Source organism: Myxine glutinosa, chromosome 8 (assembly GCF_964187855.1).
Source record: "Myxine glutinosa chromosome 8, kmMyxGlut1.1, whole genome shotgun sequence".
Taxonomy (NCBI): Eukaryota; Metazoa; Chordata; class Myxini; order Myxiniformes; family Myxinidae; genus Myxine; species Myxine glutinosa.
In genome coordinates this window covers 92,219,242-92,246,597 of record NC_136268.1, presented here as the reverse complement: position 1 = coordinate 92,246,597, position 27,356 = coordinate 92,219,242, and the positions used below count along the sequence as shown (strand labels likewise).

At 49.6% G+C, this 27,356-nt stretch overlaps 1 protein-coding gene across 2 annotated transcripts in view; it reads left to right on the top strand.

Moving 5' to 3' along the window:
• The window catches only part of LOC137432703 (polypeptide N-acetylgalactosaminyltransferase 18-like), a 331,095-nt gene that overhangs the window by 105,337 nt on the left and 198,402 nt on the right, over positions 1 to 27,356 (top strand). For both annotated transcript variants that reach the window (XM_068124832.2, XM_068124831.2), the window contains exon 3: positions 8,892 to 9,058. In XM_068124832.2, coding sequence (XP_067980933.1) covers positions 8,892 to 9,058 — 167 coding nt within the window. The remainder of the gene's footprint in view (positions 1 to 8,891; positions 9,059 to 27,356) is intronic.

Genomic DNA, 27,356 nt, shown 5'->3' with positions numbered 1-27,356 from the left:
GGTTCACCATTTTATGTTTCTGGGTTGGGTAATCGAACTCTGACCTTATTTTTGACAATTAGAGGAAATATTTACATGTCTATTTCCTAATTTTCAGGCATATGCAGATCATCAGTCTAATTACAAAGGTACGGATTTTGATGTTTTATGAACTGTATGCCATATCTTTGTGTTTAATTTTTGTGCGATCATGATCCGGGTTCATGTATACATGATTGTATACATGTCATAAATATGACGTCATAGGTCATGTGACCTGGCGGCCATATTGGATTTTATGAAAACCTTAAAAATGGATCCCTGCCTTCATTTTTCGATCGATTCATTTTGAACTTTGACCACTTATAGTACGCCATGTGATTGGATGCATATCCTAATTATGACGTCATAGGTCAGGTGACATGGCGGGATGGACCGGTATGGTCCCCGGATCATACCGCCCTTGGCGCCCGTCAAAAATCGAAAGAGTATGGCATGGGCAACATCTGCGCCAAATTTGATGCTTTTGGAAGAATTTGAACCAAAATATCCCTAAGGGCCCTGACTATATACCAATGGTACAGGGATGCAGGCAGCATGAACTCTCGGCCTGACATTTCTGAACTTGAGCAAAGGAAGAAAATCATAATTTGCATTGAGTCAGTGAAAATTCCACAGTGCCTGCTTTCCCCAGGAAGGTTATATGACATTTGGAATTCATGATTCATGCTTCCGTCAATGAGGATGGTTTCAGTGTGATGAACAGCATGGGGTTTTCTTTACTTTCGATGTGACTTGGTGTGATCATATTATAACTGGCTTGTAAGAGGACAAGAGACTCCTTTCTTTGTGGAGTTCGGAGGTGGGGATGGGATGAAGAGAGGTCTTGTTGTGGAGTTTGCTTGTTGTCATGTTTTCTGATTTTCCCAATATTGGCTTCTTGTTTTAGCCTCTTGGAATACCTGTTTTTTGTTGTTTCCATTACCATTTCCCTTTAATACTGCCGAGTGGCCATGTGGCATTGCAATTTTCCTGCCTACTTCCCTAGATGTGTTTGTGGACCACAGACAGGATTGTGTTTGGAAGACATCCTGTTGATCAGGATCCATTTGCAATGGTTGGTGTGATAGTAATACATAGTCCTGGTACCATGACAGTGAATGGGTTATGTATATGATATAACCTTTTTTCTCTTTTTTAACTAAATAAAGTAAGAAAGGTCCAATCAGCTGACCAACAGTTGTATAATTGGATGCCGTGGAAACCAAAGCCTTCAAGATAAACGGAATCACCTGTGATGAAGCTGAGTATATGGGCCGATCACTTTGCCATTGCAGACAGGTCGGTGGTCTCTCCGTCTCCTACCATCTTCTTTTGGCCTTGCACCCTCTGGACTATGCATGATTTGTCCCCCTCTCCTACTCACCCCTCAGGTTTCTGCAGCAACCCCCTTCTGGTGATGCTCCCAAAATACAGGATCACTCACCTCCACTCATTCCTTACTCTTTTTTCCCGAGCTTTGGAACCAACTTCCACATTCTCTTCAATATGTTTCTTCCATCCAGGACCAGGCCTTCAAGACAGCTGTTCACCACCATCCCCATCCAAAACCTTGATCCTTCCTGCCGTTGTTAACCCCCCTCTCACACCCAAGCTCTCCTCCTTCCAAAGTTCCAGTTTTTCTTTCTTGAGAGTTTACATCTGTATCCATCTTGTCCAGCCCATGCGTCATTCCCTGTCCCCCATTCCTCCTTGTTTGTTTTCATTCATTCATTGGTTGTCTGTCTACTTCTATTTTGTCTCTCAACCCTGCTGTTGGTGTCCCCCCCCCCCCCTTTCTGTTTTTCCTTTTGTTCTGTTGAATTCTGATCCATTCTTTGTTCTAGCTCTTCCAAAAGCCTCGACTTTGAATACAAAAAAACAGTATGGCACATTGCAGCTGTTTATGACTTATTGAACGTGGTAATGGCAACAGGTGGGAGGTGTCAATCAATCAATGGGCGTTAACCAATCAGTGCATGACACAGTGGCAGCAGCGTCCCCTCACAGGGCCTGCCTCCACTGTGCTGACAACACCACCTGGTACAGTGGTACAGTGGGCTCAAAATAGCCCAACTACCTAGCCCATGCATACTTAAGGCCAGGCATAGGTGGTTAAGGTGGTCCCGGCCATGACATGATTTGTGTCTGACCGTGTGCTGTATCCAAATAGCTCGGATGTCGATGCATTCAGTTCGGGGTATGCCAAGCAGTGCGTACCATGGGTGGGTGCATCCGTCACATTTTTAGATAAACGTGCTGATCGATAGGTCAGCTGCTGGCTCCCTATTAGTCCTCCTCCCAGGTAAGGCTTTGCAAGTAAACCCGAAACCTCCATCACCTCATGGGGGCGCCGGACCTGTCGGCTGTAAAACATTTAGGTTTTTACAGCTTATGCATATTCCAGCTGCTCAACATCCTTTTCATTTCCTTTTTTCTAATCTTGGATAATATTAGTGGCCTAGTGCAGGTCAGGCACGAGATTGGCAATGCCAAGTTTGCGGATGCAAATCTGGCCCGAAGACACCAGAATTAAGGTACTGAAGGAGCTGGGGCTCCCACGTCGATCGGAAGAATGGACGCGACAAAAAGCTGGAATTCATCCGAGTTGCTTTAATCAAACCAAACACTCAGGCACTCTGAAAAGCCCGTTTATCGGGCAGCAATATATATATTATCCCGGAGCGTTTGCCCAGGAAAGGCGAGAGGGGGCGTGGCCCAGCGTCCTGGCTGCGGCCTGGCAAGTTGAGCGCAGGCCTGCCCGGGCGTCCTGGACGAGCCCGGCATGGTGATCGCTCCGCGTCCTTGATAGGTGCAAGGCGATTGTGAAAACCCAGCGGTAGCCGCTACACACGTCCCCCCAGAATCGACTTGCACCGGCAGGGTCAATTTGAGGGGGGTCCTGATGACCCGGCCGAAGCGACCCCTGGCGGGTCGTGGGAGGGGGTCCGGTGTGGTGGTGGGCGGTCGAGTGGGGGGGCACCGTGGATGGGGGGCGGCCTCGCCGCGGCGGAAGGGCCACCCGTGGTGGGTGGTCGACGTCCACGTGCGCCGGCTTGAGGCGGTCCACCGCAATCCGGTCCGACCTGCCGCCGATGTCGATGACGAACGACTTGTCGTCCCGTCGCAGCACCCGGAAGGGCCCGTCGTACGGCGGCCGGAGTGGCCCCCGATGTGCGTCGTGACGCACAAAAACATACTCCGCTGTGCGAAGTGCTGGGGGGACGTAGGACTGGGGGTCACCGTGGTGGGATGTTGGCACGGGGGCAAACCGTCGGGCGGCCTCCTGGAGGTCCGAGCGCTGGTGAGCTGCGGACCAGGGACTGGTAGCGTCGGGCACGAATTCGCCCGGGACTCGTAGCGCCTGGCCATAGACAAGCTCGGCGGTGGATGCCTGGAGGTCCTCCTTGGGGGCCGTGCGGAGGCCCAAAAGGACCCACGGCAGCCGGTCGGCCCAACCGCCGTCTTGAAGGCCGGCCATGAGCGCGGCCTTCATGGAGCGGTGGAATCGCTCGCACAACCCGTTTGCTTGGGGGTGGTAGGCCGTAGTACGGTGGAGCTTGACCCCCAGGTTGCGGGCGACCGCGCCCCACAGCTCGGAGGTGAACTGTGGTCCGCGGTCTGACGAGATGTCCGCCGGTGCGCCGAAGCGGGCGACCCAGGTGGCGATGAAAGCCTGCGCCACGTCGGCGGTGGTGGTGGAGACGAGGGGAACGGCCTCCGGCCACCTGGTTGTCCTGTCCACCATGGTGAGCAGGTGTGTGAACCCCCGTGACGGGGGGAGGGGGCCCACCAGATCCACGTTGACGTGGTCGAAACGTCGTTCGGGCACGGTGAAAGGTGCCAGCGGGGCCTGGGTGTGTCGGTGGACCTTGGCCCGTTGGCAGGCCGTGCAGGTGCTGGTCCAATCGCGGATGTCCCGACGAAGGCCGTGCCAGACGAATCGCGCCGACACCAGCTTCTGGGAAGCTTTCCGGCCCGGGTGGGAAAGGCCGTGGAGGGAGGCGAAGATGCGGCGTTGCCAGGTGACGGGCACGATGGGGCGAGGCTGGCCTTGGGAGACGTCGCAGAGAAGGACAGTGTCCGCGAAGGGGATGTCGGCCAGGCGGAGGCCCGTGTCCGCCGCCCGGAGGGCTTGCACCGTGGTGTCAGTGGTTTGGTCCGCCGCCATAAGCGCAAAGTCCACGCCCAGGTGGACCGCGTTCGCGCTGGCCCGGGAAAGACAGTCGGCCACGGCGTTGTTTTTGCCGGCGACGTGCCGGATGTCCGTGGTAAACTCCGACACGGCGGAGAGGTGGCGCTGTTGGCGGGCCGACCACGGCTCCGTGACCTTGGCCATGGCGTAAACCAACGGCTTGTGGTCGACGAACGCCGTGAAAGGTCGGCCCTCCAGGAGGTGGCGGAAATGGCGGACGGCCAGGTGTAGACCGAGGAGCTCCCGGTCAAACGTGCTGTATTTGAGCTCGTTCGGCCGGAGCTGCCGGCTGAAAAAAGCGAGTGGCTGCCAAACCCCGTTCACCCATTGCTCATGTACGGCGCCCACCGCGTAGTCGGAGGCATCCGTGGTGAGGGCGATGGGAGCGTTGAGCACCGGGTGAGCGAGCAGTGTTGCATCGGCGAGGGCCCGCTTTGAGCTTTGGAAGGCCGCATCCATTGCTGCGGACCAGGCGATGTCGTGCTTGGCCGGCTTGCCCCGGAGGGCTTCATAGAGGGGCCGCATGAGTTGAGCAGCGCGGGGCACGAAGCGGTGATAAAAATTTACCATTCCCAGGAATTCCTGCAGGGCCTTTATGGTGCGGGGACGCGGGAACGTGGTGATGGCCTCGACCTTGGTTGGCAGCGGCACGGCCCCGTTCTTGGTGATGTGGTGGCCCAAAAAATCAACGGCCGTCGTGCCGAAGTGGCATTTGGCCGGGTTGACGATGAGGCCGTGCTCGCTGAGGCGCCCGAACAGTGTTCGGAGGTGGAGGAGGTGCTCGGCCCGGGACGTGCTGGCGACGAGGATGTCGTCCAGGTAAACGAAAAGGAACGGCAGGTCACGCAGCACGCCGTCCATCAAGCGCTGGAACGCCTGAGCCGCGTTCTTGAGACCAAACGGCATCCGCAAGAATTCGAATAAGCCGAACGGCGTGATGACTGCCGTTTTAGGGACGTCGGCCGCTCTGACAGGTACCTGGTGATATCCCCGTATGAGATCAATTTTCGAAAAAATGACCCGTCCCGCCAGATGGGCGGAGAAGTCTTGGATATGTGGGATCGGGTACCTGTCGGGGGTGGTAGCGTCATTGAGACGGCGGTAGTCGCCACACGGGTGCCATCCACCCCCCGGCTTTGGCACGATGTGCAGTGGCGAGGCCCACGCGCTATCGGAGCGCCGCACAATGCCGAGGTGCTCCAACGCGTCGAATTCGGCCTTCGCCACGGCGAGCTTGGCTGGGTCGAGGCGGCGGGCCCTGGCGTAGACCGGCGGGCCCGTGGTTGGTATGTGGTGCTCGATCCCATGCCGTACTGCGACGGCCGAAAACGTCGGCCGCGTGAGGGCCGGGAACTCCGTGAGCAGGCGAGCAAACTCGTTCGCCGCCGGGACGGCGCATGCCAGCTCGGTCGGCGCGGAGCTGCTCAATGTGCATACCAGGGAGCTGAAGGTTTCGGCGTTGATTAAACGACGCCGTTGGACATCCACCAGCAGTCCATGTGCGCAGAGGAAGTCGGCGCCTAGCAGAGCCATGGGCACGTTTGCGGTTACAAACGTCCAAGCAAAGCGTTGGCCGCCGAAGCAGAGGGTGACGTTGCGCGGGCCGAAGGTGCGGATGGTCGATCCGTTGGCCGCAACCAAGGAGGGGCCGCAAACCGCGGATTGCCTGTCCTGGTCAGAGGCGGGTATGACGCTCAGTTGGGCGCCGGTGTCGCACAGGAAGCGCCGTCCGGACGCTTTATCCATGATGAACAGTAAGTTGCCCGTGTGGCCGGCGCTCATGGCTGGTAATGAACGCCGGCCCGGCCGTTTCCCGGCCTGCCGAAGGTGCACGGGGGTCGGCATGTCCGGGCCTTCTGTCCGAACCTGGCATGATAGTAACACCATGCTTGGTCAGGTGGAGGCCCCGGTCGTCGTGCTGGAGGTGGTCGGCTCGGTGTAGCGGCCGCCAATTGCGTCGGCAGTTCGGTCGTCGACCGTGCCGGGTGCTCGGGCGCCATGGGTGTTGCGTCGGACGGCGGTGGGTCCCATGTCGCCGCTGCGATGCGCTGTCCTGCGGCGGAGATCTTGTCGGCTTCTCTGGCAAGGGCCCGGGGATCTGTGATCGTCGTGCTTGCCAGGGCGAGGCGTACCGGGTTAGGCAGCTGACGGAGGAACAGCTCCCGGAACAGGAATGCCGGAGAGTGCTCGCCGAGCAGTGAAAGCATGTAGTCCATTAGCTCGGAAGGGCGCGTGTCGCCGAGCTCGGGCAGGTCGAGCAGGCGCCGTGCGCGCTCCGCCGATGGGAGGGCGAAAGCGTCGAGGAGAAGCTTCTTAATCGCGCCGTATTTGTCAGCGGCTGGCGGGCTCTCGAGGAGGCTCAGGGCGTGGGCCGCGGTGGCCGAACCGAGCGCTGCTACCACATGGTGGAAGCGGGTGTCGTCGGCCGTGATGCCTCGCAGGGGGAACAGGGAATCCGCCTGTGTGAACCAAACCGCCGCGTGAGCCTCCCAGAAGGTAGGCAGTTTAAGGGCGACTGCCGTGTCCATGTCGGTAGGTCACCAATGAAGGAGCTGGGGCTCCCACGTCGATCGGAAGAATGGACGCGACAAAAAGCTGGAATTCATCCGAGTTGCTTTAATCAAACCAAACACTCAGGCACTCTGAAAAGCCCGTTTATCGGGCAGCAATATATATATTATCCCGGAGCGTTTGCCCAGGAAAGGCGAGAGGGGGCGTGGCCCAGCGTCCTGGCTGCGGCCTGGCAAGTTGAGGGCGAGCCTGCCCGGGCATGCCCGGGCATGCCCGGGCGTCCCGACCGAGGCCTGGCAAGTTGAGCGCGGGCCTGCCCGGGCGTCCTGGACGAGCCCGGCATGGTGATCGCTCCGCGTCCTTGATAGGTGCAAGGCGATTGTGAAAACCCAGCGGTAGCCGCTACAGTACAATATTTTAAGTTCCTGAAAATGAAGGTGTCCCAGGAGAATTACTATGGTACTGGTGAATTGGCGATGAAAGCACATGTTTCATTAGTGATCTTCAGAGGGTGGTAATTTGCCTGGTCTTGTTTACATGAGATATGTTTTATGGTTGACTCTTAATATAATGCACTCAGAGAAACCTGGGATTGTTCTTCATAAAAAAAGAAGTGACACTCTCAAAAATTCACCGGACCAAACAAAAGCAAACAAAGTCCTGCCATTGATCTGATAGATTTTGAGAACGTACATTATTTAAAATACACTTTGGAAGAGGTACACAGGTTATTTTCTTCCTCAAATACAGACATAATGATAGGTGATGTCACACACAGTACCGTGAAATGGGGTGAATAGGGACAGCAAGGTGAATAGGGACACAAACTGAAAAAACAGTTCGGAAACTTTTTTCGCTGAAAATTGATAACCATACTGATTTGTTGATATTTGGGTTGAAAGTGTTCTCTTGTATTTTTAAAAAGCAACTTATAGTCCCTATTAACCCCATATATGGGTTAAATAGGATTAAATAGGATTTTTATGGCTGTCCCTATTCACCCCGTTTTACGGGTGAATAGGGACAGTCACTAATACAAAAATAATAATAATCAAGAAATAGGGACAGTTTGGAGAAACGTTTTATCCCATATTTTCTTTCATTGGCACCGTGGTTTATATTATGGGTGCATATTATGTGCATCCATCTGAGCTATCAATTTAGCAATAAGTTGGAAACTCAGGATTGTTTCTTGATTATTTTTTTTTGTATGAGTGACTGTCCCTATTCACCCGTAAAACGGGGTGAATAGGGACAGCCATAAAAATCCTATTTATTCCTATTTAACCCATATATGGGGTTAATAGGGACTATAAGTTGCTTTTTAAAAAACACAAGAGAACACTTTCAACCCAAATATCAACAAATCAGTATGGTTATCAATTTTCAGCGAAAACAGTTAACGAACTTTTTTTCAGTTTGTATCCCTATTCACCCCATTTCACGGTACATGAGGAAACAGACTTAGTTTTGGTATAATAGTGGTGATGACAAAATCTTTAAGAACAGCAAAAATGCAAACCAAGTGTTTTGAATCAGCATGCTTACCTGCAACTGCAAAGCTTTCCATCATTATGTCAAAGAATGCTGACATTGTAAAGGCCCATGCCTGATAGAACATGTGTGCCATTTGGAAAGGCCACATCAACCATTGCCCATTAATTGCTTTGCCACTGGCTGTAGTTTATTTAACTCAGCAGAGGTGATGTGTGGGTAAAAGGTCTAAGAGCAAAACAAATAGAACATGTTCCCGGTTAATTAAGAATCCAGCGAGCAAAATATTGACTCTACTGCCCGGCAAATTGCACGGTAGATTGCTCTAAACTCCGCTTAGTTTTACGTTTTGAACACAAAACTTTCTGTACATGACGAGTTACCACATACAGATATCAAGTTTCCACATGGAATAGCTAAACAACCAGGAGTACAAGGATGGATTAAAGATTGGGAACAAACGGACCAGGAAGGAGGGGTGGGGCTGGGGCACAAAAGGTGACTCCGATGAGGTATAGATAAGGTGACACAGACAAGACTAGATATGGTATAAATAATCAGAGTTACAAAAGGTGACATCCATTGACCTTCCACCTTAGGAAGACTGCTAGACAGAAAATGACCTGCCACCATAAAACCTGGGGTCCATTAAGTTGTGTTATGATGTCTGCAGGTGTCAAAATATGACCTACCCTGGAGAGCTCCCGCAGTTGAGTGTTGTGTTCATCTTCATGAACGAGGCGCCGTCAGTCGTCCTGCGGTCCATTCGTTCAGCCATTGAGCGCACACCCTCATACCTCCTGAAGGAGATCATTCTGGTGGACGATCACAGCGGAAGTGGTAAATCAGATGAGCCTTTATTTCTCTTCTCTCTTTTTATTGTCTGAAATAAATTGCAATTGCTTCATTTTTATTTTATACTCCCCTGACTTGTTGGGATATGCTTGTAAATATATCATCTTGAAATGTTTCAAACCTTTTTGTAGCTCTTTTGAATAGTCACTGGGTTGAAGAGGTGATGTAATATTTCTCAAGATTTTTGAAACACAATGTGAAGAAGTAAAATAGAAAACTTACTTTTTGAAAAAATTTACATTTAAAAACTGCTATATGTGGCTTATTCAAGGTTGTTTCAGCCATATGCTTCGTTATTTATTTTTTGTATGCAAAGTCAACACTCGTGGGAGAGCTAACAAAACTGAACGGATCAGGATGCGACAGAACAAAAGGGACAGTAAAAAAAAATGGGGAGGGGGAACACCAACAGCTGGGTTGAAGCATAAAATGGAGGGAGACATGGACAAATAAGGGATGTGGGGAGGAAATAGGGGTAGAGGAGGATGTACGGGGCGGACAAGATGTATACAGAAGCAAACTCTCAGGAAGGAAACAAAAACTCAGGAATCATTTGTGAAGGACACATTATGTTAAAACACTTTACTTGTATTCATGATTATTGACAAGTGTTCAATGACACATATTCAAGGATATACATTCAACAATACCTTAATTATTGTTATTTACTTTCACAAAGATCAGCAACCACCAAAGGTGGGCGGTCCGCTTCGAAAGTCCGCTTATCCGCTTATCCGCTGCAGCGGACTAACGTTTTCGAAGCGGATAAGCGAATCGGAACAACCCCCGGAAACCGAAGCGGATAAGCGTAAGCGGACTACCGAAAAATTAAAGCGCATCGCGATTCGCCAAATCAGCTGTTAGCCTGAGCCGTTACTCTAGAATTGTGAATATTTATTTAAGTGAATAATAAGTGAAACCCTAACAACTCGGCTCTTGCGACATAACGCATTATATCATAACGTTATGTTCACGTCATGGTTTACGACATGGTTGTAACATAACGCATTACATCATGACGTTATGTTCACGTCATGGTTTACGGCATGTTCACGACACCATGACGAATAAACGGCAGTCCGTTGGCCCGCCATCTTGTTGACTTGTTTGTGTCTGAATAACCAAACGTTACAGCTCTCGCCCAATCTCTTCCCGCTCGAGTTCCGTGATGCTTGGGTAACTCTATTTCTCAGGCATAACACGCCGCTCCCGAGCTCTGCCTCGGTCGAGCGCGTGTTCAGCTACGGGTCGGACATCCTCAGGCCTAAGAGGTCGGCCCTGGCTGCACCGAACTTCGAGGCCCTCGTCTTCATGAAGGGCAACCTCCAAATCCTCAAGAAGGCCCACGAGGTGGAGGTGGAGGAGGAAGACGAGGACTAGTCAACAGACTGCTAGTCTGTTGACTAGTAGACTCTCTTGTCAAAGAAAGGATGGGCAAATTGATTTTTCTTTAATGTTACTTGCATATATTAAAATTATATTTAAATTAACTGTAGAGTAGAGTAGAGTCGAGTGGAAAACTTTATTTCAATAAATTTTGAATAAATTTTATTTAAATAAAAATGTATATTTTTGATCTTAAAAGCTTTGTTTGTCTTTGTAGTAGTTAGAAATGGCTATTTAGGCTTAAAAAGCATTAAATTCCCTTTAGAAACGTCAAAAATCGCTTTAAAAACGTCGAAGCGCTTTAAAAAAATCGAATCGAAGCGGATAAGCGGTAAGCGGACTAAGATTTTCGGCCGCTGAAGCGGATAAGCGAATCGGACTACACGGGCTGGCGGAGCGGATAAGCGGTAAGCGGACTTAAAATTTTCCGAATCGCGCCCACCTATGGCAACCACAAGATTTCCAGTTGTCTCAAACCTCGATATTCACAAAGTGACATCTTTCCTCGAATAAACCAAAGTGAGAAAAAAACAATCCCAACCTGTGCCACATTGCTTGGAGCCACGGCATTGTAACCGTATTGCATAACCAGCTGTTCTCATTACTCTTAAATCTGGCTCTGTGTGTCAGATGAAGGCAAAGGAAGAGGGAGAGAAAGCGCATGCTTCCAGACTGCACAAACAGTATTAGGCCCTGCTGGGTTCAAACGCTTCCTCATACATTGCTTTCTGATATTGTCACACTGTAAAACATTTAATGTCCCAGTTTTTTAATAGATATTTTTAGAAAAATGACAATTTTAAACACGTTTTCCTTTTGACAAATTTCCTGTTGTTTGCTTTTTACATTATAATTGCTATTATATTCTTCCTTTTTTTTTTTTTTTTTTTTTTTTAGCTCTTTCAAGTACTTCTACTCTCATCTTTTCCTTAAATAGAAATCTCGACTACTTTTTTGCAGCTATTCTAAAAAAAATAAATAATAAAACCCTGTACCAACTCAAACTACAAGGGAACTCAGACACAACAATTTACCTCTTCACAAGATTCAGACCATGCGATGCCATCATGTACAGTGGCCTGCAAAACTATCCAACAAAGACCAACAATGACACATTTAGAGGAATTACAAATTATGTAGAATTTATTTTTCCAAATGAACTATTTTATTCATAACTGAAGAGATAAAAAACACACTGTTATAGTTAAAGGAGGTTACATGTCAGGAATACCTGGAAAACACATACACAAATCAAAATTCACTGGTTGCAAAAGTATTCAACCCCTTAGGTCAGTACTTTGTGGAAGCACCTTTTGCAGCAAAGACTGCTGAGTTTTTTGGGGGTAGGCCTTTACCAGCTTTGCACAGTGAGATGGTGAAATCTTTGCCCATTGTTCACATGAAAATTGCTCTAGTTCTGTTAAGTTTGATGGGGATCGTCGATGGACTAATCTTCAAGTCTCACCATAAATGTTCAATTGAGTTCAAGTCAGGACTTTGACTGGGCCACTCAAGAACATTTATTTTCTTCTTATTCAGCCACTCCAGGGTGGTTTTAGCTTTGTGCTTCGGATCATTGTCCTGCTGAAATGTGAATCACCGACCCAGTTTCAGATTCATGGCTGACTCAAGCAGGTTTTCATCAAGGATTCTCCTGTACTTTGCACCGTCCATGGTCTCTTCTATCCTGACAAGCTTACCAGTCCCTGCTGATGAAAAGCAGCTCCATAACATGATGCCGCCACTACCATGATTGACAGTAGGGATGGTGTTGACTGGGTGATGTGCAGTGTTAGACTTATGCCAGAAGTAACACTTCGAATTTAGACCAAAAAGTTCAATTTTTGTTCTGTCTGACCACAAAACGTTTCCTGAAGTATCATTTGGATGTTCTTTTCCTGCAAACTCCATACGAGCTTTTAGATGCATCTTTCTCAGTAATGGCTTTGTTCTTGCCACCTGTTTTGCCACCCGAGAGGCCAGCTTTGTGATGGGAACGGGATAGTGTTCATTGATGAACATTGACCCCCATCTCGGATATACAGTGCCTTCAGAAAGTATTGTTACAGACGCGGTTTTAGATGTTAGTTTACCGAGCGGTTTGGTATTACCGCGTCCGAACAGTTACTCCCCGATTAGAACCCGATCCCGCCCGACGTTGACCAAATCGCGCTATGCTAAATCAATGAAGGAAAGGACACAACGGCTGGGATTAAATGGAACGACACAAGGGGTACAGTTCTCAAGACCTCCGGAGGAGGATATAATTGGTGATGCAGAAAAGGGGTAGATTACAGGGTAAGAGGTAAAGCACAGAAAAGATGGGCACTTAGACACAGTCTTATCTATCCCCGACAGACCACAGACAAACGGGACAAGACTGACTTACACGGGGATTGATGGCAGGGAAGGACAGGCAGTCGATAGCACAAGGTGCACCTTGGCTCAGGGGCAGAATCAACACGGTCCGGTCCAGAGATGCGGGGAGGTATTTCAGCGCTCGGAGGTGGCGTCTTCTCTCTCCAAGCTGAGGGCGCATCTGACGTCACCTCCCTCTTCCTGCGCATGCTCAGCGGGGAGTGACACGCCCTCGGCTCGTTGTCTCCGCCCCAGATGGAATCGGTCCGCCGCTTCTATTGGGTGCGGGGGGTTACCGGGCTCCGCCCTTGACGAGGAGCTGACAGCGAGCCCCTGCGTGGTAACCCCGTCGGAGCACATGTTCAATGGCGGCTAACCAAGCCGGAGTGAGGACGCACACTCCCCGCGCCGCCGCCGCTGTTGTTGTTGTTGTTGTTGTTGTTGTACCATGAGGAAGAGCTGCGGGGAGGTATTGGGAGGTCCTAAACTTTCTAACGGTGCCATACAATCACATTCTGGTGCAACGAAGAGTCAGAATTAATGGAAACGAGTCCTTAACTGACATAGACTAAGAATAACTAGCAAGATGTCCTATAGTTGTCTACGTGAGATGCGGTGGACCTGGATGCGACATTTAATGGGGGAAATAGGGGAAGGTCGGGTCTACAGAGTGTTGTTTACAGACAATGGGACTAGGGAATGGGGGATTGGGGATAGTTGGGAAGTATTGGGGAAATAGGGGAATATTTACAAGCGGATATGGATGGAGGCCAATCTCATATCCGCAACATTGCACCCTTCTCTACCTCGGGGCGTCCCGACCCGATAAATTTTTACTTACTTTAGTGTGGCACTCAGATGTAGTTCCCTCTACTATTAACTCAACCCTGAGTGCGACAGTTTTACAGATGTTCACAAATGAGTAAATATGTCCCCCTGCGACGTTGCACCCTTCTCCTCACAGAAACACACCCACAGGATAACCGAATCACGGAAAGAATCCTCAAACTAAACATACCGCCGGTAGGGAGCATCATTTATACAAGACTACACTGATATTTACACTATGATCCAGGACCTGTTTTTGGAGGAACACATGCAGATGTTATGCATAGAGAGAGCACGCATGCCAGCATCGATACACCAACCCACGAGTGCCCTGTGGCCCTACGGCCTTTAATAATGTGCAGAGCACCCCATCCAAGCACCAAAAGCACCACCCCATACATACAGTCAGCACCATCCGGTGCACCAATAAAGTGTTCATAGTCACCGGTGGTGTCGCAGCCGGCCGCTGGTCTTGCCTTCATGTGGTGTACTTGGCCTTCTGGCTTCTTTAAAGATAAAGAAAGGCGCCAACCACGTCCATTTCTGAATTGTGGCCATCAGGGGGCCAACTAAAAGTGGTTCACCTGTATGGCATAGGTGCCACGTTGACCCATAGGTCCATCCATGGGTGGTGCTTGCCCGCAAAAGAACTGCGGTCCATTGTGGGCGGCCACAAAAATTGCGGTCCATATGGTGTATCGATCCAGGCAGCAAGCAGCGAAAGTACAGGCCCACAACTGCGGAGCCAGCACCTCTCTCTCCTCTCTCTCTGCCCCAAAGCCAGATCCTCAGAGGTGGGAGACAAAAGAAAAGACAAGTGAGTAAGGTGGTAAGGGCGCAAAAGTGCACGCAATATTAGGTAATGCACACTAGGGGCACATGGGAACCAGGTGAGACAGGTACGTTCCTACCGTATGCCCCCCCCCCCCACCAGGTAACCTACATTGCCCCTCCCTTACCCCTTACTGTATCCACAAAACACAACACTACCCATAAACATCTACTTTACACATCAACAAACTGTCTGTCTTCCCCGTTCCTCCCATAAACCAAATTCGTCTTCTCTCCCTCCTAACCAATCAAATTTGCCATTTCCAACTCTCATCAAAATTTGCCATCTCCAACTCAACATCAAAATTTGCCATCACCAATTCATCATCAGTCCCTCCTAAGGAGGGAGAGATGGAATCACCCCAATGTCTCATCCACGTCGTGATGCGTCTCACAAATCCACACAGCAATTCTCATTTCCTGCAACACAAAACAAAGAAACACAGGTGTGGAGTCATCATCACCACAGGTAAGTGGCTGCGTATGGTGCGACAGGTTCATCAATCCTAACTATTTCCTAAATGACTTTAACAACTTTACATTACCCGGGGTCTTTCCCTGCCAATCCATTGGCCAACTTACACTATGGGTTCTAAAAACCAATTCCCATTGACCAAACTGTGGTGCTTCTCAATTTGGGGTCTCACTCCCCCGATTCATCTCCCGGTGCCCTCGCACAATTTCTGGGCTGTGACGTGTAGCTCTCCCAGCAGGTCTACCCACCTGCACACCTCCCCCACTGTAGTTGCCACCCGAGCTTACCTGCTCCTCACCCTAACCTAACTAACTGGGGAAGGCCCTCTCGCACTCTCACCCCCTCAGTGCCCTCTCTGGCACGGGCTGCCCGATCCACACCCGGGATCCTCAGGTACCCACTGACACTAACGGCTCCCAGAGCCCACCTGCGGCCTCACCTGGCTGACATCCTCACAGTGGTGGAGTGCCCAAACCAACTACACACACTAACAGGCTACACGCCCAGCCATTTCCACCACACTAATGCACCCATCCACAATACCATTCTGCAACCGCACCACAAATGCCAATATCCAACCACAATTTACCTATACCCTCTACCTAACACTTACACTACCCGCCCCGGGTACTCGTGAAAGGGGTCCACTCTTCCCCCATCCACATCTTCGCACCATGCACACCACTCCGTACCACTTACTCCAACTCTCTCCACACCACTCATTCTCTGCTCCATATATTCCACACACCTGTACTTGCACACCTGTGCTCTCACACCTGGTGCCACCTGCACCCTTCTCTCCCCAAAGCGCATTCGCGCTGATCCACAACACTCACTACTCATACACTGCTCCACACACCTGTCCAGTTCTCACACAGCATCATCTCATCTAACTACTCCCCTCTGAAACTTGCGCTTCCCAGTCGTCCCTTTAAACTATTGCGCTCCCTCGTCATTATCAACCACTAAGCTACTACGTCCCCACTACAGGTATCAGTCACTATCTAAACCTTAACGTTACCTAATGTCATCTTCGCTAGATCCCTAAACACAATATAACCTAACCCACCCGGGCTAGTTTTCACTGCCATACACCCCATAAACTATTGCTCCTTTGCCCCCTATGGGAAGGGTGGCAGGGATGCCACCCTTACCCACCGGGCCCATCGCTCATCAATCCCCCAGTCCTCTGGCACTCATAAGCCCCCCTTATTCAGAGGTACTGGGTCCCGCCTCGGCATCTAAAGCCGAGGCAATCCATGGGGGCGCCTGCTCGCCGGTGTAAGGCCTTCTAGTTTCCCGGGGTCTGGCGGGGGGGTGTCTGGGGTCGGCTAACCCGCTCCCCCCTGGGCGGAGTTAAGGACCTCAACCGCCGGGGATCATCCCGGCGCGTGGCTCGACAGTGCCGCGCCAGGTGACCCAGACGGTTGCAGGTATAGCACCTCACCTGATAAGGTGCTTGTCTCCGGAATTCCAAATTTTCCCCCCTGTCGGTCCGAATTGGATTACCCGCTCGTGGTCCACCGCGGGCCACCTCCGGGGCCGCCTGCCATGGTCCAGGTCCCGCCAGGCGCTGGTCCACCAGCCTCCGGACCATGCCCGCCAGGTCAGGACTCACGTCGGGGGCGGGCCCCCTAAGGGGTCCGCCCTCCATCGGGGGCCCCACCTGGCGGACCGCCATTGCGTGACGCTCGCTCCCCCAGGCCAGGGGCCTCGCTGCTTCCCAAAGGGCTGCAGCGTTAGCCGCCTGGCTCAGAGTCTGCGGGCGCCACATGGCGAGCTGTTGCCGGAGCTCAATATCCGGGAGGGCCTGGATAAAATGGTCCAGCGCCAGGCTTTCCCGGGAATCCGCTGCCATGCTAGCATGTGCGATCCCCACTGCGCGGCGAATGTCGTGGGCAAGTTCCCCGATGGCTTCCTGGGGCTTGCGTTTTCGCAGCGCGAGCTGAGCTTTAACAAGCTCGCTCTGCTGTTCAACGCCGAATCGATTAATTAGGGCGTCGCAGAGGGCTGGCAGGGTGAGAGCACCCGGTGGTAATGCCGTCAGCACCTCCGCCGCCGCACCGCGCAATGCGGCCACCAGGTGTACTCCACCTTCGTCCTCACCCCAACCGTTGCCCTTACACACACAGTCAAACTGCGCCAGGTACGCGCGTAGATCACTCTTGCCGTCATACGGCGCGAGTGGGACCTTGTGGGACCACCTCGTATGCGAGTCGTTGCCCGCCGGACCCCGTGCGTCGCCCCTTGCGGGGTCAGCGCGGGGCCGAACCGGCCGGGCCCCCACAGTACATTACCCCCAAGGGGCTCTCGTGCCTCCCCTGTCCCTCTAAAAACTACCCCTGTTGGTGTCGATGCATGGGTCACACTTCCGCAACCCGCTACCCATTCCATACCACCACTACCTTGCTCACCCACACCTCGCACTTCTCCCATCACCGGACCCTCTCGCTCGCACCCTCGTTCCATACCCTCCGGACCAGCCATACCCCTCACTCTTGGCCTCTCACGAACATCCGGGTCTATCTCGACCCCCAAGCTTATTAAATCACCTGGCGCATCATACGCACGACCATATTGGTCACCACTTACACCGGGTCCTCTTTCTCTTCGCTTCTCCTCCATCACCTGCGAATGCCTCATCCGGTTAATGAGCACATCATCACGATCCGAACACAGACTTTGGACCAATTCTTTTACTTCCTCCTTTATCTCTTTCTTATCCTCTCTCCGTCGCTTCTTAATTTCGCTCACCCCTTCTTCCACTTCTTCTAATTTCTGCTTCACCTCCTTCATCTCCTCGTGCGCCCCTTTAAGTTCTTCCTCTAACTCCACTTAATTTTTTTCTATGTGCTCCCGCACCTCCCGCTCTTTAACCTCCATCACCTCTACCACCTTGTTCATTTTCCTCGTCAGGTCCTCATGTACCGTCTGACACTCTTTTTTAATTACCCCTACGTCCTTTTTCATCTCCTTCTGTGTCGATTTTAAACCCTCTATTACCGCTGTGTTCTTCTTTACCTGTTCCCCCAACTCCTTTTGGCCCACTGTCAGTTGTTGTACTCCCAGCGTCAACTCCTCTATACCACCTTGCAATTTTACAGTCCCCTTTCTCACCTCCTTCTCCATGCGCTCCTTACAGTGCCTCACCTCCTCGCGCACTCCTCCGACCTCCTCACTCACACCTCTTCTGATCTCTTCTCCCATCACTTGCATCTCCTGCCCAGATGCCATCCTCATCTGCTCCATTTCCTCCCTGTGAGCATCCAATTTAGTTTCTACCCCCATTCTGACCCCCTCTATCTGCTGCCCCATTTGTTTAACTTCCCTTTCCGCTTGGTCCCTCATGTCCCTCAATTTGCCTTCCATACTGTTTTCTAACCCCTCTAACCCCTTTTTCATCCCTTCCATTTGATTCTCCTGAACGGCCATTCTGTTTTCTACCCCCATTAACCCCTCCTGTATTTCCCCTACTCTATTGTCTAATCCCTCTATTCTACTCCCTAACCCTCCGATCTGGGCCCCCATGTCCTCCCTCAATTTCTCGCTATTGGACCCCATTTGGCCCTCCAATCGCTCACCCTGAGCATCCATCCGGTTCCCCATTACCCCCATTTGGCCCTCCAATCGCTCACCCTGAGCATCTATCCGGTTCCCCATTACCCCCATTTGGCCCTCCAATCGCTCACCCAATCGCTCACTATCAGCCCTCATTTGCTCACTATTAGCCCTCATATCGTCCTTCTGCAGGTTGAGGGACGCCTGCATTTGCGCCATAAATTGCTCCATGAGGGCCTGCATTTGGGCCATCCCTCCCACTTGTGCAGCGGGTGCGGCCGCCGCAGCCATGTGCGAGGCGCCATTTTGCGAACCTGCCGCCCTCACTGCTTCGCTCTCCTCCTGTCCCTCAATTTGGTCCTGGATCGACCCTGCCTCACTCTCCTCTACCGGAACCCAGCCGTCTTGATCCGCCATAGCGCGACTTTCAAAATTCGGGTTTTTATTTTTGTAAAACAAAATCAAATTTCGCCGTTAATAATTTCGAGCGCGTGAAGCGCGCTTTGGGTCCGATCTCACTCCTCGCCACCAATTGTTACAGACGCGGTTTTAGATGTTAGTTTACCGAGCGGTTTGGTATTACCGCGTCCGAACAGTTACTCCCCGATTAGAACCTGATCCCGCCCGACGTTGACCAAATCGCGCTATGCTAAATCAATGAAGGAAAGGACACAACGGCTGGGATTAAATGGAACGACACAAGGGGTACAGTTCTCAAGACCTCCGGAGGAGGATATAATTGGTGATGCAGAAAAGGGGTAGATTACAGGGTAAGAGGTAAAGCACAGAAAAGATGGGCACTTAGACACAGTCTTTTCTATCCCCGACAGACCACAGACAAACGGGACAAGACTGACTTACACGGGGATTGATGGCAGGGAAGGACAGGCAGTCGATAGCACAAGGTGCACCTTGGCTCAGGGGCAGAATCAACACGGTCCGGTCCAGAGATGCGGGGAGGTATTTCAGCGCTCGGAGGTGGCGTCTTCTCTCTCCAAGCTGAGGGCGCATCTGACGTCACCTCCCTCTTCCTGCGCATGCTCAGCGGGGAGTGACACGCCCTCGGCTCGTTGTCTCCGCCCCAGATGGAATCGGTCCGCCGCTTCTATTGGGTGCGGGGGGTTACCGGGCTCCACCCTTGACGAGGAGCTGACAGCGAGCCCCTGCGTGGTAACCCCGTCGGAGCACATGTTCAATGGCGGCTAACCAAGCTGGAGTGAGGACGCACACTCCCCGCGCCGCCGCCGCTGTTGTTGTTGTTGTTGTTGTTGTTGTACCATGAGGAAGAGCTGCGGGGAGGTATTGGGAGGTCCTAAACTTTCTAACGGTGCCATACAATCACATTCTGGTGCAACGAAGAGTCAGAATTAATGGAAACGAGTCCTTAACTGACATAGACTAAGAATAACTAGCAAGATGTCCTATAGTTGTCTACGTGAGATGCGGTGGACCTGGATGCGACATTTAATGGGGGAAATAGGGGAAGGTCGGGTCTACAGAGTGTTGTTTACAGACAATGGGACTAGGGAATGGGGGATTGGGGATAGTTGGGAAGTATTGGGGAAATAGGGGAATATTTACAAGCGGATATGGATGGAGGCCAATCTCATATCCGCAACAGTATTCACACTTCTTGACTTTTTCACATTTTGTTGTGTTACAGACTGAATTTAAATTGATAGAATTAAAAGTTTTTGTCACCGATCTACACCAAATACCCCAAAATGACGAAGTGAAAACATGTTTTTAGAATTTATTTTACAAATTATTTGTGATTTACACAAGTATTCAGCCTTTTTTTTTTACACAAGTATTTTTAAATGAAACACAGAAATATCAAATTTACATAAGTATTCAGCAACGAGTCAATACTTCATAGAAGCACCTTCAGCAGCAATTACAGCTTTGAGTCTTCTTGAGTATGTCTCTATCAGCTTTGGAAATCTGGGGAGTTTTTCCCATTCTTCCTTGCAGACTTGCTCAAGCTCTTTCAAGTTGGATGGGGAGCATCTGTGAACAGAAGTTTTCCACACATTCTCAATGGGATTCAAGTCTGGGTTTTGGCTGGGCCACTCAAGGATTTTCTTGTTCTGAATCACAATAAACCCAGTTTGTAATAAATGTACTTTTTTCATTAATTGTCCAACACTTTCTAAACTCCCCCCTCACAACTCCTCTCCTAAACTCCCCCCTCACAACTCCTCTCCTAAACTCCCCCCTCACAACCCCCCTCCTAAACTCCCCCTCACCCCTCCTCTCCTAAACTCCCCCCTCACAACTCCTCTCCTAAACTCCCCCCTAACCCCTCCTCTCCTAAACTCCCCCTCGCCACTCCCTTTCAAATCTCCCCCCTCACCCTTCCCCTCTGAAACTCCTCCCTCGCCCCTCTCCTCCTAAACTACCCCTCCCCTTCTAATCTCCCCCCTTTCCCCTCCCCTTCAAATCTCCCCTCACCCCTCCCCTCCCAAACTCCCCTCGCCCATCCCCTCATAAATTCACCCCTCACTCCTCCCCTTCAAAACTCCCCACTCCCCCCTCCCCTTCAAATCTCCCAACCCTCCATTTTTCTCCAATTCTCCCCTCTCACCCCTCATCCTCAAAGCGGCCTCCTCCCCGCTGCTTCCCCCTTCCAACTCATTCTTCCACCTCTTCCAACCTTCTTCCTTGCTCTTCCCCCCTCTCAAACAACACCTCACTGTGCCTCTTTCAATCACCATCAAACCTTTTGTCCTCCTCATCCTTCCCTTTCTCATATCTCTTCTGAAATCTCTGACACACCATCAACAGCTCTCCCTGCCTCCTCCTCTTCCTCATTTTACCCTACTCCTCCCCTCCCTGTCCTGTATCCGATGCTCCCCATTCATCTTCCTTTACGGTATGGACCTCAAACATCCGGGGCCTACAATCAAACCTGACTGATCTCTCCATTCAGGTTGCTTCTGACAAACCAGACTTAATCTGCTTAACAGAAACTTTCCTCCTTCAAGATGTCTCTGATTTCTTAATATCTCTTGCTGGTTACTCCCTCCTCTGGTATGATAGACCTGAGCCTCGTCCTGGTGGTGGGGTTGCCATCCCTGTACTGCCCTCTCTCCACCCCACCCCCAGGAGTACCTCTGACTACGGCTTCCTCTCCGCTCCCACCTTTTGTTCATATGTAAACTGCTGTCTCATGCACAGATTTATCCCATCTCGTCTTCAGTTGTCATACCCTTCCTCCCATCCATGGTACACTGAATCTTGTGGTGAGTCAGTTTCCCTGAAACAACTTGCCTTCGGGTCATGGTAGGCAAATCCAACGGTAGGCAATCTCATTTCCTTTCACAAAGCTCAGAACAAGTGTGTGTCTACCCTCAGGGGAACCAGGAAACAATATCTATCAACTCTCAATTTTCAATTTTTTTTTTTCTTTTCTCAATACTGAACTCTCAAACCCGTCTCCCTCCTCCAAGTCCTGGTGGCATCTGGTCAAATCTGTTTTGGTGTTTGTTCCCTTTCCATCCCCTCCCTTAACTCAAATGGCTACACAGCTGACACCGCACATGACAAAGCCGAATGCCTCAACTCGAATGCCTCAACAAAGCCGAATCTTGTGTCCCAAGCCCATCTCTCTCTGTACCCACCTTACCCAGTCAAACCCAGCTGCTCCTGGACTCTGTGTCCTTCTCCCCTGACAAGGTGGAGAAGTTTCTGTCAAACCTCGACTCTGATTCTGCAACTGGACCAGGCAGCATCAGCCCACGGGTCCTAAAATCCTGCCCTGCCGCTCTATCTCACACTCTCTCTGTTCTCTTCACCCTCTGTTTTGCTCAAGGTCATCTGCCATTTGCTTGGAAAAAGCCAATATTACCGCTTTACACAAAAAAGTTGCAAAAACAAATACTTGCAACTACAGACAAATCAGCCTGCTCCCAATAATCAGCAAGGTCATGGAATCCATCATTGCTTCTGACATCAAATCCTTCCTCTTCTCCAATGGCTTCATCTCTGATCATCAATTTGGATTCAGACCAGGTCACTATACTCTGGACATGCTGCTTCTGCTGTCTCAACAATGGATTTAGGTCTTCAATGTCAAACATAAAATCAGAGCTGTCTCCCTTGACATATCTTGTGCCTTCAATACGGTCTGGCACCCCACCCTGCTCACCAACCTCTCCTCCTATGGTATCCATGGAAACCTCCATGCATGGCTTGCAGACTTCCTCTCTGGTCACAGTCAACATGTGGACCTGAATGGACTTATCTCATCTCCCCTTCCTGTCCAGCCTGGAGTTCCTCAAGGCAGTTTTCTGGGCCCTGTGCTGTTTTTGGTATTCATTAATGATCTCTGACTCTCTGGAAAATCCTCTCTATCTCTTTGCTGATGACTCCACTCTCTGCCGCTCCATATCTCAACCCTCAGATCGGCAGGCAGCAGCTTCTTCACTCTCTGCAGACCTAGGTAACATCACAAACTGGTCAAACAAGTGGAACATGTCTTTCAATCCTGACAAATCTCACACTTTCACTATGTCTCTCCGAAAAGCCTGTCTGGGCAACCCTCCCATCTACTTTCTCAACAATCCTCTCCAAGAAGTACTTTCGCTCAAGCTTTTGGGTCTCACTATCTGCCATGATCTTTCCTGGGGAAACCACATTTCCAAGCTGGCCTCCAAAGCCAGTCGCCGACTGGGCATCCTCCGTTGTGCAAAGTCCTTTCTTGGCACTTCTGAGCTCCTCAACCACATACAAAGCTTTCATCCACAGCTCAATGGAATACTGCTCTCCCCTATGGGGTGGTGCTCCTGGCTCACACCTAGCTTGGCTTCACGCGGTTGAAACCAAAGCATTCAGAATCATCGGTATCTCCTGTGATGGGGGCCTATCACTCGCTCACTGCAAGCAGGTTGGTTGTCTTTCTGTCTTCTACCGACTCCTCTACAACCTTGCTTCCCCTGCTCTGTCTGTGATGTGCCCCCCAAATATTCCTGCAGGATGCACAAGATCTGCCAGCATCTCTCTTCTGGCGAAACTGCCAAAATCAAGACTCTCTACTCACCTTCACTCTTTCATTCCTCTTTTCTCCCATCTCTGGGACAAACTCTCACACTCTCTTCAATCCACCTCCTCCCTACAGGTCTTTAAAACAGCTTTTCACCACCATATCTTGTCTTCCCCCATCCAAAACCTTGATCTTTTCTACCCCCGTTAAAACACGCCAAATCCACCTCTTTCAATCTCCAAGTTCTTCTCAGAGATCAACAACTTCCTAGTAGTGTTCTTTTGCTTTATACTGTGTACTCCCTCCTTCCCCAGCCCTCTCCCTTCCACAGATCTACTGACGCCCCTTTTCTCTACTGTTGTGCCTGTGTGCTTCCGTCTCTCTCCCCCTCTTGTCTCCCACTCCCTTCATTGTATGTTTTATGTGTCTGTGCATGTTTTCATGTTTAATGTGTTAGCTCTTACAAGAGCCTTTATTCTGTATACAAAAAAAGCCATTACAATTTTGCTTTGACTGTATGCTTGGGGTCATTGTCCTGTTGGAACATACATTTTTGCCAAAGTTTAACGTCCTTTCCACTCTGAAGCAGGTTTTCCTCAATGGTTATGCCTGTATTTGGCTTCATTCATTGTTCCCTCTATCCTTACAAGTCTCCCAGTCCTTGCCACTGAGAAAGCATCCCCATAGCATGATGCTGCCACCACCATTATTCACAGTAGGGATGGTGTTCAATGGGTGATGAATTGTGCTCAGTTTCCACCAGACGTTACACTTTCCATTAAGGCCAAATAAGTCAATTTTGGTTTCATCAAACCACAGAATATTTTGACTCCTGTTCTCAGAGTCTTTCACGTGCTTTTTACAAATTCTAGGCATGCTGTCATGTGCCTTTTTCTCTGGAGTGGCTTCCGTCTGGCCACTCTCACATAAAGCCTGGATTTGTGCTGCAGAGACTGTTTGGCTTCTGACAGGTTCTTCCATCTCAGCCAAGGAACTATGTAGTTCTGTCAGAGTGGTCATTGGGTTATTGGTCACCTCCCTGACCAATGTCAGACAGCCAGCTCGATGAAGATTCTGGGTAGTTCCATATTCTTTAGATTTCCTAATGATGGAGCTCACTGTGCTCTTGGGAACTTTCAACACTCGTGAAATTGTTTTATTCCCTTCCACAGATCTATACTACCGGTCAAAAGTTTTAGAACACCTCAATTTTTCCATTTTCTATTGAAATTTATGCAGTTTAATGTCTCAATGTACTCTGAAATTAAGCATAGAACAAATAAACAATTGGAGATGAAAAGGAAATCATAGACTCATTTTGTTAAACAAAATTTAATTTTAATTTTTGACAGCAAAGTAGCCACCTTTTGCAGATATAACCGCCGAACACACTCGTGGCATTCTTTCTACAATGGAAATCAAATATTGTTCGGGAAGTTCTTCCCAACACTGTTGCAGAAGTTCCCACAAATGTGTTGAACTTGTCGGTTGCTTTGCTTTCACCCTTCTGTCCAGTTCATCCCAAACCAGCTCGATGGGGTTTAAGTCTGGAGACTGTGCTGGCCATTCCATGATTTGAAGCCTACCGTCTTGTTCTTTTCCTCGAAGGTAGTTTTGACAGAGCCTGGAGGTGTGTTTAGGGTCATTATCTTGCTGATGCATGAACCCCTGACCAACTAGGCGTATACCAGTGGGTATTGCATGGCGCTGCAAAATGCTGTGGTAGCCCTTTTGGTTCAGGGTGCCAGTCACTCTGTGCAAGTCGCCGACTCTGGATCCAGCAAAAGAGCCCCAGACCATCACGCTTCCTCCTCCATGTTTGACAGTTGGTGTCACACACTGAGGAACCATCCTTTTGCCTACTCGACAGCGTAAAAAAACCCTGCTTGATGAACCAAAGATTTCAAATTTTGATTCATCGGTCCATAAGACCTTCTTCCAGTCTTCAGTAGTCCACTGGCGGTGCTTCATGGCCCAGGCAAGCCTCTTTTTCTTATTTTGCCATCTTCGCAATGGATTTCTTACTGCCACTCGACCTGTCAAACCTGCAGCTCGAAGTCTTCTCTTCACAGTTGAAACTGAGACTTGCTTACTTCGACCAGTGTTAAGCTGTGCTTGAAGCTGCTGTCCTGTGAGCCGCCTATCACGCAAGCTGTTGACTCTCAGAAACTTGTCTTCTGATTCTGTTGTGGCTTTGGATCTACCAGACCTCTTCCTGTCAGAGTTTCCTCCAGTTTCCAAGTGCCTTTTGATGGTGTAGGAAACTGTACTCACTGACATCTTGGCTTTCTTTGCAATTTCTCTGAAGGAAAGACCAACACTTTTAAGGGTTATAATGGTCTGTCTGTCTTCCTTTGTTAATTGCCTTTTTCTCACCATTATGATAGCAATATACTTTGCAATATTGTCCAAATAATGCTTCAGAGGGTGTAATAACAGTCTGTTCCAATATTGCTTTTATACAGACAGGGGGTTTGTAATCAAGTAATCAGCAGAGGTTGGGATGCATGTAGGAATTGTTTGCATCACCTTTCAAGGCTTAATTTACTTACATTGCTGCAGAACAGCTGTAAGTTGTTAACCCCTTACTTGTTCCCTGAAGAAGGCCTTTTTTTTTTACAATTATTTTCCCGTTTTTGCTAACCTAAACTTCTTTTTTTTTACCTCGAGCAGTTTACTGCTTACCTTTGTACCATTTCAAGTTATTCACTGGACTTGAATTTCTTAAATTTGAATAAAAACTGGAAAAATTGAGGTGTTCAAAAACTTTTGACCAGTAGTGTATGCCTCCTCACAATTATATCTCGGAGTTCTATGGACAGTTTCTTGGACTTAATGGTGGTGTTTCTACTCAGACATGCACTGTCAACTGTGGGATCTTGTATAGAAAGGTGTGTTTCTTTCTAAATCATGCCCAATCAATTGAATTGAACACTGGTGGACTCCAACACAACTCCAACTGGTGGCATCCGGCCATAAAAACATTGCCTCAAACAGGGAACCATGATTGTCATGTGGCCCGCAAGGCTAACCCCCGCTGTAGCGGGGAAAATGGCCTTAAAACGATCATTCATTCATTCATACTGGTGGACTCAAATCAAGTTGAAGAGACATCCCAAGGATGATCAAAGGAAATTGGATGCACCTGAGCTCAATTTGGAGTGTCATAGCAAAGAGGTTGAATTCCTTATTGACTCGAGATATTTCATCTTTTAATTTTTAATTTTTTTGTAAAACATTCTAAAAACAAAATTGCACTTTGACATTATGGGGTATTATGTGAAGTTAAGTGACAAAACAAACAACTCAATGTAATCCATTTTAAATTCAGGCTGAAACACAACTAAATGTGAAAAAAGTCAGGGGGTGTGAATACTTTTGAAAGTCACTGTACCTACCTACTTACCTACTGTGCTTTTCGGTTATATTATGGAGATGAGGTTTATTTATTTATTTATTTATTATCATCCTTGATCGTCTGTCTTAGTCTGCCGGATCCATCTATTTTCGTGTCTCGTGCCCATGCTCTTTTATTTAATAAATCCTTATTTTGTAAGACTGTGCGTGTCTGTTAACGCACTCTCGGAACAGGTTCACCTTCCTCTGTTTGGGCTTGCGATCGCCTCCAAATTGGCATCGATTTGGATTGGCATCCATTCGCGAAACGATTGCTTCGGCGTTTTGCTGCTCCTCACGAAACTCGTTATTAACAATCACCTCGTGAGGCCATAAATGTGACAATATGTACATACATACGTGCATATATGCATAGGCATATAAAGAAAACTAACTAAAACGGTTGGTTCCGGGTTTCTGGATGTGTGCTGCAGGACCAGAGGTGGTCTTACCTATGGGTCAGCCTG